This window comes from Mobula birostris, chromosome 1, assembly GCF_030028105.1.
Source record: "Mobula birostris isolate sMobBir1 chromosome 1, sMobBir1.hap1, whole genome shotgun sequence".
NCBI lineage: Eukaryota > Metazoa > Chordata > Chondrichthyes > Myliobatiformes > Myliobatidae > Mobula > Mobula birostris.
This window is the reverse complement of record NC_092370.1, coordinates 157,077,572-157,090,667: the sequence shown is the minus strand read 5'-3', so window position 1 is coordinate 157,090,667 and position 13,096 is coordinate 157,077,572. Positions and strand designations below refer to the sequence as shown.

Below are 13,096 nucleotides of genomic sequence, written 5' to 3'. Positions count from 1 at the left end.
TCAGAAAGTGAAGTTCGTTGCCGGGGCCTTTTTGGTCACTTTGTAAATGCAGTTACTCCCGCTTCTATGAATTACCTCACTATTAAACTTCTCTGGCACCAGCACCTCGTGGAAATGGACCGAGCCCTCTCTGTACTTTATATCGGAAGACAGGTAAATGACAGTGTTTGAACCGCAGAGATCTTGAAGTGTCTGCAAAAGGAAAGGAAATTGCGATGGACTGTACACAATATCCGAGCCCAGGATGAAATCAAAATCATTTGGGTAGTTTTTCTGATCAGTCCCCCAAACCAGAGAGCTGACTTTTATCCGATGTCTGGAGCAAGGAGGAATGTTAGCGGAGACATTGTACTCGATTTGCTTCAAGACGTATGGTTTGTCTGTCAGAGTGACGTCTCCGCCTGGAAAATATCAGAAATATCATTATTGATGGTGTTGTTCTGTTATGATACTAATCAACTCTAACACTCTATAGATGCTACATTTGTATTTGTATTTTTCTCACTCGGCCATTCGGAATAGATATCTCCAATATAAAGTAATATCATACCTTAAATTTAAATAATTGCCCGAGTAAATAGGAATTGTTAGCTGATGCCTACCAGTACGGCGAAAATGTCACCACTGACACTTGATTATGGACAGGCACTGCTATTGATCATGAAATTGGCATAATTAACTTGATGCCCTCAGCTAAAAAAATCAGAATTTCATCTCTAGTTGCTACTCCTGACAGTGTAACATGAGAAACGGTCACAGTATCCCCTAAAATAATGATCACTTAGAACAGTGGATATGCAGTGGAAGGGTGAGCAGATGCGAGTCATGATTATGAGCGGATGCACGAGGAATAGCAACTAGAGATGCGAGTTAAGTCTGCGATGCCAAAAAAAATATTAATTTCAAGCACTATGATAATTATAGGATCAGCTGCGATTAACATTCACAGGTTCATTTATTATCAAAGTATGTACCCATAAACAACTGAAATTCGTCTTCTCAAGATAGCCAAGAAACTAGGAAAGAACGTGAAAGTAACACATCAAAGTTGCTGGTGAACGCAGCAGGCCAGGCAGCATCTCTAGGAAGAGGTACAGTCGACGTTTCAGGCCGAGACGCTTCGTCAGGACTAACTGAAGGAAGAGCTAGTGAGAGATTTCAAATGTACCTCTTCCTAGAGAGCTGCCTGGCCTGCTGCGTTCACCAGCAACTTTTATGTTTGTTGCTTGAAATTCCAGCATCTGCAGATTTCTTCGTGTTTGCGTTTTTAAAAGAACGTGAAGTCGTTCAGAGAGAAACATCAAGCCCAACTCCCGCATAAAAAACGGCATCCCAGTCGTCAACCCACAACAACCCCCCACCCTGCACAAAACGCAACAAGGACATCCCCCAAACCCCTCTCCCGTCGCGCAACAAAACGGAAAGGAACGGGCAGAATATAAGAACCATAAGACTGGAAAAGCTCACAGTCCATAAATGCAATACTCTAATCCACAACGCGGTACCGTCTTCCTCCTCGTCATTGAAGAGAGAGGCAGCACGCCAGCGCAGAGGCCTGCCCGCATGTCAGTGAGCCACAGAGCGACAAGCCGCTCCCTGGCAGCGATCTTAGGGAAGGCAGTCGGCGCTGAACGCTCGCTTGCCTTCCGGGAGGCAGACGGATGAGAACCTGTGGATATTGCTAGTATGGCCTTCCAGACTGCACTCGGTGGCTCCACAGGTGACAGTATGCAATAGTAGGTGGATCGAATGCGATGAGTATTTATATAGGAAGGTAACTGGTGTAAAAGATAGTTATGGACGACAGTGTTACTCGCTATGATTCCTAGGAATTTCTGACGGTGCTTCAACTTTTTACTAACCTTCAGGTGAGTCACGTTATCTGAACTTTCGGATCCGATTAACAATGTAATTGGATGTAAATTAAACGAGTTGATACCACTGTGGGAGAGTTATTTGAATGGGGGAGGGAGTGGGCAGCAATTGAAAATGAGAAACAGACAATACAGGAACTCTCCTCAGACGCTATGAAGCAGTTAACATTTCAGGTGGTATGACAACAAAACGAACGCAAAAATGATGGTCAAGGATATTGCATTTAGAAGCTTAAACTGAACTAGGAGAGAAATTTAACAATTATTAAAGGCTAATGAAAGGTTTTCTTAAAGCCTTAAAAGGTTCATGGAATGTTGACTTACACATCAAAGTTGGAATACTAATGGGCAGAAGTTATACTACAATGGCTGGGATTGGAACTTTGAGAGAACAGAGCGGAACCGTCCCCACCATCGGGGACACCATCAAGCGGCGCTGCCTCAGAAGCCATCCATCATTAAGGACCTGCACCATCTCGGACATGATCCATTCTCATTACTACCATCAAAGAGGTACAAGAGTTAAGGCCCACATACAATTCAAGAACAACTACTTCTCCCCATCAGATGTCCGAACAGTCCATAAAATAATGAACACTGCCTCAGTATTCCTTTCGGTTTGCACTTTTTAAAAATAATTTATAGTAATTTCATCTCTTCGCAATGTACAGTTGTCTCAAAACAACAAACTTCACGTCTAAATCTGATTCTATAACATGGTGGTTTAAAGGGTCGGATTATTGGACAGTTTACGATTAATCACTATTGAATACAGAAGATCAAGAGGTGAACTCTTCAGGGTATTAATAGTAAAGCCAGTATTTCAGGGGGAAGAAATTCTTGAAAATAATAGTGACCAGTGGGGCCTGGTCCAGACGTATCTCCCTGCCCTCAGGTCAGAAACTGGTGCTATTACATGGGAGTTTAAGGGCAATAACGACCCGCAGGATACTGCTGTCGAGAATGCCAGAAGGGACGATAATTAGCTTCTCTCTTGCTGGGGTGGTCATTGCTCATACTTAACACTTACAGGCCGTGCCTAATTAGCAGATATTGCCAGGGTGAACTGTGAATAAATTGATTTACACTGCAAATGGTGTCCACTATAGCAAGTAGTGCCACAACCACGGATTCGGCAGCGCAGCAAATGCGGCCATTGCGCTCGTGAGTATGCATGCGTTAGCTAATTATTATTTCATTCTGACTGCATTTAACTCCACTCGTTTCTGCGTAGTGCTGGTCGAGACTTGAACACAGCAGCGTTTCGCCGCCTGTTTGCGTTCGGCCTTGCCTGAGAAATTGGACTATCGATCAAACTGACTCTGAACACTAGCGGTATTCGTTTTATATTTTCTTTCAGCCGCACTGTTAGCTACGTTTCCCATTAATAGCCCTGTTTACCTAGCGTTTACTGATTTCTTTTCCTTCTAATTTTGTTCGCATTAAAGTCCGAACTACCAACCCGCCTGGATCATATCCGAACATAGTGACACTGTGGGCGTGGCGAAAACTAACTTACAAAGAGTTCAACAACGCACACAAAATGCTGAAGAACGCATCAGGCCAGGCAGCATCAATGGAAAAGAGTATAGTCGACGTTTCGGGCCGAGACTCTTTATCAAGACTGGTGGGGGGTGGGGGGTGGGGGGTGGGGGGGGAGAGAGAGAGAAGAGATGGAGTGAGGAGATGAAGAGTCAATGTAAGAAAGCGGGGGTAAGGGGGGAGCTTAAACCATGTAGCGGCTGGCGGGGATGAAGTCGAGCGCTGGGAAGTTGATTGGTGAAAGAGATACCGGGCTGGAGAAGGGGGAATCTGATAGCAAACACCCCATGGAAAAAAGGGGAGGAGCACCAGAGGGAGGTGATAAGGTGAGGGGGGACATCGCCGGAAGTTCGAGTAATTTAGGCGTTGCTCCTTCAACCTGACTGTTCGCATTGCGATAGTAGAGGCGGCCATCGACTGACACGTCGGACTGGGAAGTGGGATTAAAATGGGTGGCCACTGGGAGATCCCACTTTTAAACAAAGTTAGATGTTAATTGGAAGAATGAACGTACCCAGCAACGTCGCCAAAATCCCCACAATTCCGCTTCCCGAACCAAGTTCAAGCAGCTTCTTCCCGGTAAAATTCATCTTCTCGGCCTCAAAATACCGACAAAGAGCAAGGCCCTGAGGAAAGAGACAAAATGCGTTTCTACACCACTTTCAGACAGAAGCCGATGTGAGAAAGTGGGAATAGGATGGTGGTAGGGTACATGCGGAAGACTTTCGTGAGAAGGTCAGTGCAGCCTGCCGAATTCTGAAGAACAGTTGATTTAAAGGAATCGGGGCCTTAAACGAAGGAGACGAGAGAAATACAATGGAAACCCAAAACGATTACTATTAATTTGATTAAACTTTTAGTTTTGTTCAGTTTGAAAGTCAGAGCGAAATGATCAAGGACAAGGATTGTGATGTACTGCATTGACAGCATGGGGCAACGGTGGAAAAGTGAGGCGAAGGGTAGGGTCGAAACAGGGTTCAATTCACCCGAAGATAGAAGGAAACAATTTCGCTGGTGAAGAGCGCGCTGAACGTTTTGTGCTGGTGAAATATAAATGATTAATTTGAAGAGAAGGTGGTAACTTGTTGCAAGCTTCTCTCTCTCTCACACCCACTTATCTTAACGTTATGTTTTACTTACAATACTACAAAAGTATGGTTAGCATATTGTAAGTTGTGACTTGCAGACAAAATCGATTTATGGATGTATGCAAATACCGAACCCATTTGTTACCTGGTTTCATGTTGACATTGAGTATGAGAGACTTAGCTAGTGAAGAGCCTTGTGTCTCAGTTGGTAGGAACGCGAATCAAACTCCACTAGATTTGAGATTGTAACTCGGCGAGTCTGATTCCATGGTCAGAAGGACAGGCCAAAGATGGTTCTCGATCAATGCAGGTGTTGGTTGACCCATTCGAAGCGAACTGTGGAACTCCCTCGGTCCGTGTTCGTTTCTCCGCTTTTCTCACTAAGATTTCCCTGGTCTTGTCATTTCAGCTTGAGACTCGTCTTTCATCCAACACGTTTACAACTCAGAACTACTTGCGGTTCGAGGAGTATTTTGTAGGTCGGCTCAACTTGTAAGGCTTCATACTTCGGAAATATTTCTTCGGTACCAAACTCGAGATGTCTTTCTTTGTTTTGCATATTATCTTTAGTGTCATGCAGCCGAAATCTTTCTCGGGGGGAGAAAACTTCGCCCCCGCCCCGGGAATAATCAGAACCCTGACAAATCCTCATACTTCCGATGCACATTGTTGCTGCACTAAATAACAACAGTGGAGTCTTGAGTTTTTTTAAAAAATATAGAGCCAGTGGAGTCGCAGTCCTTAAGTTTTAAAGTTTGTCTCATTGTTCTAGCTGAATGGACACTGTCGGCATGCGGGTTGAGCACAGGGCCCGTATCTGCGCACTACTGTTCTACGATGCTTTGACTTGTATTGCACGTTCAAAGGAAGAATCGGGGGAAGTATTGCATATGGCTTCTCTATCACCATGTCTCTATAGTTTTTGTGATTCTGTATACATTAAGTCTTAATTGTTTTCCTCCGCTTCTCGGTAAATCGCTATTTATTATGCTTATAAAGTTGAAACTCCAGCCCAACGGGTACCTTTAACTGATCCTACCCTCATTTTATTCCCACCCTCACAACCACCTAACACTGGAAATCAGTTACCAATAGGGAAGGTTTGTTTAGAGGAATGTGGGCCAAACTCGGGTCATTAGAACAGTAGATGTTGGATCAGAATTGAGCCATGGGGCCCGCCGAGTTTGTCTCGGCGAGGGTCGCTCATCGAAGCAAAGACCTGGTTCCGTGCTGTATAACTCTGAACCTAAACCAGACCACGTGGAGGAAACCCCGCCTGGCCGCAGGGAAAAGTGCACAATAACTACACTTGTGATCAGAATTGAAACTGGAGCTGTGCCACTGTCTTTTCCATAACTCCGCCAGATCCAACCGAGTTATCATTTCAGTTAGGAAGAGCTAGCCAAGTGTTCCCCCGTTGGTTATCCTTTCAACTTTCCGGAGCTATTCAGAATCGGGATAATTATCACCGGCATACGACGTGAAATGTGTTAACTTAGCAACAACAATTAAATGCAATACACAATTTATTTTTCCTCTAAGTAATCAATTAGTATTCGTATATTAAATAGATTAAAAGCGTGCAATAACACATACTGTATATTAAAAGTGAGGTAGTGTCCAAGGGTTCAATGTCCATTTAGGAATCGGATGGCAGACGGGAAGAAGCTGTTCCTGAATCGCTGAGTGTGTGACTTCAGGCTTCTATACCTATCTGATGGTAACAGTGAGAAAAGGGCATGCCCTGGGTGCTACAGGTCCTTAATAATGGATCTGCCTTTCTGAAGTTGTCCTGGGTACTTTGTAGGTTAGTACCCAAGCTGGAGCTGACCAGATTTACAACCTTCTGCAGCGTCGTTCGGTCCTGTGCAGGAGCCCCCTCCCCACCTCCATATATGATATGTCTGGTATGTCCAACATTTTCTTCATTTGTTAGATTCCCTGGGTACCAATTATATCAATACAGTATATGGTCCAGTCTATTGTACAAAGTCCACGGCGTCTCTCTCTGGTGTACCTGAATGCACTTCGGTTACAATAAGGCAGGCTTTAGGAACGGAAACGTGTCAAACATCCCCACACAAATGTGCGTCATTCTCCATCGAGGGGCTTATACTACACTGCTTTAAAATCAGAGTACACTCTGTGGGTAGCCTCCCGGAGACGTGCATGCTTCTGATCCAAGCCACCGCTACCAGAAGCTCTTCGGCAATTGGCAAAGGCAGAGTGTAATTCACAAGGATGTTACCTGCCCTGGTGGGTTGCAGATATAAAGAGGCTGAATAGGCTGGGACCTTTATTTCTCTGGGCACTGGAACCTGATGGGTGACTTTGCAGAGATATTTCAAATCATGGTAAGGTAAAATATCAGTCTTTTTCCCCTCAAAGTAGGGGAGTTCAAGTCTAGAGGACATGGGATTTAAGGCGAGTGAGGAGAGTGCTAAAAGGGGACTGAGGGACAAGTTCTTCCACAAGGAAGATGGTGGGTGTATGGAATAAGCTGTAGAGGCAGGCGCAATTATTGAGATTAGATATCATAGAACACTGCAGCAAAGCAACAGGCCTTTCAGCCCATTTAGTTCATACCAAACTGTTGGCCTAGTCCCTTTGATCTGACCCGGACCATCACCCTCCCATCCATGTACCTATCCAAATTTCTCAAATTTGCAATTTATCCCGCATCTAATACTTCCACATTCTCACTACTTCAAGTGAAAAAGTCCACCTTTAACTCTAGTTCTAGTCTCACACAACCTCAGTGGGGGGGGAGGGGAGGAGAGAGAGAGAGAACCTACTTGCACTGGCTCTATCAATAACCCTAATAACTTTACATACTTCTATCAAATCTCCACTCAATCTTCTACGTTCTAGGGAGTAAAGCCCTAACCTATCCAATCCTTCCCCATACATCAGGCCCTCAAATCCTAGCAACATCCTCGTAAATTTTCTCTGCACTTTCAATCGTATTAATCTTTCCTGTCGTCATTTAAAAGACATTTGCTCGGATACATAGATAGAAAACATTGTGGGGGATATGGACCAAACGCAAGCAAGAAGGATTGGCTTGGAGAGATGTCACAGACAACGAGAACGAGTTGTGCTGAAGGGCTTGGTGTATCAGGATTTCTCTTAAGCAAAATAGACTGGTAATAAGTTATCAGACTTACAGGACTCCAGACATAAGCAGAAACACCCAATGAAGATTCTTTAAACAGACTAATCTTCATAGTATGTCCATCAAATTCGTAATCTCTCTCCTGCAGTAACATACTGTTATCTTCCATACCAGACATGTAGAGTTTACGGGTCTGAGCCAAGAATTTACCTGAGATTAAAGGAGAGCAGGGCGTGATTTAATTGTGTGTTAATTGCTGTCTATTAAGGAGTTTGTAGCTTCTCCCCATGGCCACGTGAATTTCCTCCGGATGCTCCGGATTCCTCATAGTCCAAAGACCTACCGGTTAATTGTCCCGTGATTAGGCTAGGGTTAAATTGGGGGGATTACTGGGTGGTGTTGCTCAAAGGGTCTATTCTGTGCTGTATTTATCGAAGTTAATAAACAGATGAATAAATACTACTGTCACGTACTATAAAATAGATTATACTTCAAATAAATTTAATCACTGATTCAGCGTGACCCTAATGACTCCAGTATTGTCTTAAAACAGCGAGAAATGCCGATTCCTGCTGAATTCCCGGTTGACAATGAAAACATGCTGGGGACAGGAGGCATAATCCATAGATCCAAAGCAAGGGCAAAATAGAATAATAAATAAACAAATAACAATTATCGAGAACATGAGATGTACAGTCCTTGAAAGTGAGTATAGTGGTTATGGGGACATTTCGATAATGGGGCAAGTTATCCTCTTTTGTTTAAGAGCCTGGTGGTTGAGGGGTAATTACTGTTCCTGAACCTGGCGGCGTCGGGTGTTAACTGTTCCTGAACCTTCTGGTTGAGTCTGAGGCTCTTGTAACTTACTCCTAGCGGCAGCAGTGAGAAGAGAGCTTGATCTCGGTGGTGGGGGTCCCTGATTATGGATGCTGATTTCCTGAGACAGCATTTCATGTAGATGTGCTTAATGGAGGGAAGGTTTTTACCTGTGATGGACCAGCCTGTCTCCACTTTTTTGTAGGATTTCCCGATCAAGGGTATGATGTTTCCATACCAGGCTGTGATGCAGCCGGTCAATATACTGACCGCTACATATCTATAGAAGTTTGTCAAAGTTTCAGATACAATGCCAAATTACCACAAACTCCTAAGGAAGCCAGAGGCGCTGCCGTGCTTTCTCCGTAATTGCACTTCCGTGCTGGGCCCGGGGCAGGTCCTTCGAAATTATAACACCGACCCTCGTTGCTGACCCTCTCCACCTCTGATCCTCCTATGAGGAGTGGTGTGAGGAGGCTGCACCAGAGAAGATGGAAAGCAGTATATAGGACCAACGTAATATTTGATAATCCGACGCGAGGCTAATCTTGGTAATACAGGGTAAACTGTTTACGATTTTGTTTTATTGTCATGCAAGCGACGTGAGCTTTCACAGGGCCGTCCGTGAGGTGGCTTGCTGCCTTCCCGAGGCATTGTAGTCCTTGGGGTGTGGTTGTGATGTTACCAGGGAGAGATTTCCAGGATCTTGAGCCAGGGTGAAGAAACGGCGAGATATCGTGCGTGGCGGGGAGAACAGCCGCCGGGCGGCCGCGTTCCTGAGCTGCCCTTCTTGCTGCTGGAGGTCGTGTGTTTGAAAGGTGCTTTTCAAAGTGTTCTGGTGAATTGCCGCTGTGCATCCTGTAGATAGTCCCCGCAGTCTGAACTATGTGTCGATGGGTTAATTGGGCGTGGGGGTTGGAGGAAGAACCAACTCATCATGTTTCCAAGTTGTGTCTTTCTACCACTCTGATTCTGAACAAAATAATGGAAAAGCTGTGAAATACAGAGCTAAAGGTAATGCTTAGCGGATCTTGTGGTGGTAATGAAGAGAGAAAATTCAAGTCAATAACAGGGATTAGCTCTGAATTTTAAAAATCAGATTAGTTCTGAATTTTTTTAAAAGGAGATTATATGAAATTGTTGGTCTTGATATTGAGTCTGGAAGATTATGAAGTGCCTAAACAGATGAGGCACTATTCCTCCATCTTTCACTGGGCTTCATTACAACAACTACCGACCGATCGGGCCGAGTGGGAGTTGGATGAAGAAGAGGCAGGTGACAGTTAACTCTGAGTCTGCCCTTCAGATAGAGGGCGGTGTTCTGCAAAGTATAAAAATGCAAGTCTAAGTGTATCACCACATCACCTGAAGAGTGTTTGAGTCTCCAGATGGTGGAAAAGGAAGAGAGAAAGGCTGGGTGTAGTATCCCGTTCCCCCTTTTCAACTCACCCTTGCTCCTGTAATGAGCTCTTCGGGCCTCTGCGGGGCGCGGGAGAGCACTGGGCTCGGGTTTTTTGCGCACCTGAAATGGTTAATTGCTGATTAATGATCGTCGTTAATCGTTTGAGTTCCTTGTGTTTTTTCCTCAAATGACTCGCTCTTTGTAATGTGGTCTCCAGCTGCCTTCTGTTTAAGCTTATTAAATTTATTTTGATAGGGTCGGGGATTCTGTGTTACTTGTGTTATTTAACAAACAAACTTGCCCCCAAACTTGCACCTGACATCTCCTCTGTGCCTACTTCCAAGCACCTTTAAGCTATGCCCTCTCATGTTAGCCACCTCAGCCCTGGGGAAAAGCTTCTGACTCTACAGAATCAATGCCTCCCATCATCTTGTACACCTCTATCAGGTCACCTCTCATCCTCTGTTGCTCCAGGAAGAAAAGGCCGAGTTCGCTCAACCTATTCTCATAAGGTACACTCTCCAATCCAGGCAACATCCTTGTAAATCTCCTCTGCACCCTTTCTATGGTTTCCACATCCTTCCTGTAGTGAGGTGACCAGAACTGAGCACAGTACTCCAAGTGGGGTCATCCTTGCGTCATTCTAAGATAACTGACCCTTGGTTCTAGGACAGCTTAATCAGGGGAAGTGTAGTCCCTGCATCTTCCCTGTTGAGACCTGGAAGGGTTTAAAGGTTTGGTTCATATTGGAAGGAGATTGGATTGAATAGAATCCCCCTTAGAGTTTTAAAAGAACTTGGTAATGGAAACAAGCCATTGCAACATATCCAGAGGAGGATATGAACTCTGTTGCAAATTCAAAGGTATTTGCTCTGGCATTAATTCAGAGATGAAAACAAAGCAACAATGTCACCACATATAGAATCCTGGATACTTTCGGTGCCTGGCTCTATTTAAATATTGCTTCTGTGGGGTCTATCATTGAATGCCCTATCCACTTCCATTTTAATTACCATTACTAATTAGTCCAACCTGGGTCAGGAGGCTGTAGGACATCGAGTCTAAAATAATAAAGCTGATTATTTGGAAAGAGAGGAAAGGTAGACACTAATTTACTGAGGTGTCCTTCCCAGCATATCCACATGGGTGGGCTTACTATATGGGAAAAGAAACCTACTTCCACCATGACATTTATGTAGATAGACTTGGCTGTGAGAGTCAGCAATGGGTGGATAGGGGCAAGACGCTGGGTCCAGAGCACTAGGTTTGTGTACGTGCTATATCTCAGTTCATCTCTCTCTCGGGTACTCTGCTATTGCATTTCCTGCTCTGATGCTTTCCCGTACTTCATTTCACTGCTGTTTCAGCTTTCCCACAGAAAATTTCTGCTACTTCAGATGAAAGGAGTCATCAACCTGAAATTTTATCTGTTTCTCTCTGCACAGCTGCCTCCTGGCTATATAAGTAACACTCTCTAGTTATTGCTTCATTCATATCACCTCTTTCATTTCTAACAAGTACTGTCTATCATTTTACCTCCCTATCTGACATAGTTTCATCTCTGCCATTGCTTGGAAACTACTGGAGTCAGTTATCAAAGATGTGATAACAGCACATTTGCAAAGCGGTGAAATCATCGGACAAATCAGCATGGATTTGTGAAAGGAAAATCATGTCTGACAAATCTCATAGAATTTTTTGAGGATATAACTAGTAGAGGGGATAGGGGAGAACCAGTGGATGTGGTATAATTGGATTTTCAAAAGGCTTTTGACAAGGTCCCACACAGGAGATTAGTGTGCAAACTTAAAGCACACGGTATTGGGGGTAAGGTATTGATGTGGATAGAGAATTGGTTAGCAGACAGGAAGCAGAGAGTGGGAATAAACGGGACCTTTTCAGAATGGCAGGCGGTGACTAGTGGGGTACCGCAAGGCTCAGTGCTGGGACCCCAGTTGTTTACAATATATATTAATGACTTGGATGAGGGAATTAAATGCAGCATCTCCAAGTTTGCGGATGACATGAAGCTGGGCGGCAGTGTTAGCTGTGAGGAGGATGCTAAGAGGATGCAGGGTGACTTGGATAGGTTGGGTGAGTGGGCAAATTCATGGCAGATGCAATTTAATGTAGGTAAATGTGAAGTTATCCACTTTGATGGCAAAAATAGGAAAACAGATTATTTGAATGGTGGCCGATTAGGAAAAGGGGAGGTGCAACGTGACCTGGGTGTCATTATACACCAGTCATTGAAAGTGGGCATGCAGGTACAGCAGGTGGTGAAAAAGGCGAATGGTATGCTGGCATTTATAGCGAGAGGCTTCAAGTACAGGAGCAGGGAGGTACTACTGCGGTTGTACAAGGCCTTGGTGAGACCACACCTGGAGTATTGTGTGCAGTTTTGGTCCCCTAATCTGAGGAAAGACATCCTTGCCATAGAGGGAGTACAAAGAAGGTTCACCAGATTGATTCCTGGGATGGCAGGACTTTCATATGAAGAAAGACTGGATGAACTGGGCTTGTACTCGTTGGAATTTAGAAGATTGAGGGGGGATCTGATTGAAATGTATAAAATCCTAAAGGGATTGGACAGGCTAGATGCAGGGGGATTGTTCCCGATGTTGGGGAAGTCCAGAACGAGGGGTCACAGTTTGAGGATAAGGGGGAAGCCTTTTAGGACTGAGATTAGGAAAAACTTCTTCATACAGAGAGTGGTGAATCTGTGGAATTCTCTGCCACAGGAAACAGTTGAGGCCAGTTCATTGGCTATATTTAAGAGGGAGTTAGATATGGCCCTTGTGGCTACGGGGATCAGGGGGTATGGAGGGAAGGCTGGTGCAGGGTTCTGAGTTGAATGATCAGCCATGATCATAATAAATGGTGGTGCAGGCTTGAAGGGCCGAATGGCCTACTCCTGCACCTATTTTCTATGTTTCTATGTTTCTATTCTTTCTTGTATAACCCCTCTGAAGATTTGGCCCACCAAATTTTAATCCCCTTTCCACCTAGATGAGCAGACTCATCATTTAGGAAAGATTCATCTATTCAAAGCAAAGTTAATGTGGTTTCATGAGGATCTAACAAGCAGAGTAGACATAGGGACTGGATTTGGACTTTCAAAAAGTGTCTGTCAAGGGAGCACGTAAGAGATTGGTGGATATGAGTTCATGGTATTGGATGAAGTGCATTAGTTTGGATTAAATAATGGACATCACATAGAAAACAGAAAGTTGGAATGAACAAAATATTTATTTTAGGT

At 44.3% G+C, this 13,096-nt stretch overlaps 1 protein-coding gene across 1 annotated transcript; it reads right to left on the bottom strand.

Annotated features, from left to right (window-relative positions):
• Nucleotides 1–10,893, bottom strand: LOC140192552 (EEF1A lysine methyltransferase 3-like). The gene is made up of 5 exons (XM_072250145.1): nt 10,870–10,893; nt 9,885–9,957; nt 7,672–7,829; nt 3,931–4,042; nt 1–401 (listed from the first exon to the last, which is right to left on the bottom strand). Exons 1-5 carry the CDS (start codon nt 10,891–10,893, stop codon nt 1–3), a joined length of 768 nt encoding a protein of 255 aa, XP_072106246.1.
• Nucleotides 10,894–13,096: the final 2,203 nt, after the last annotated feature.

Bases quoted from the DNA above. Each gene is read 5' to 3' on its own strand.
- LOC140192552 (XM_072250145.1), bottom strand. From the start codon at position 10,893: ATGTCCTACAGCCTCCTGACCCAG. The intron at 7,830-9,884 runs GTGAGTTGAAAA...CTTTAATCTCAG, and splicing joins AGCTCATTACAGGAGCAAGG to GTAAATTCTTGGCTCAGACC. The intron at 402-3,930 runs GTACGTTCATTC...GATATTTTCCAG, and splicing joins GATTTTGGCGACGTTGCTGG to GCGGAGACGTCACTCTGACA.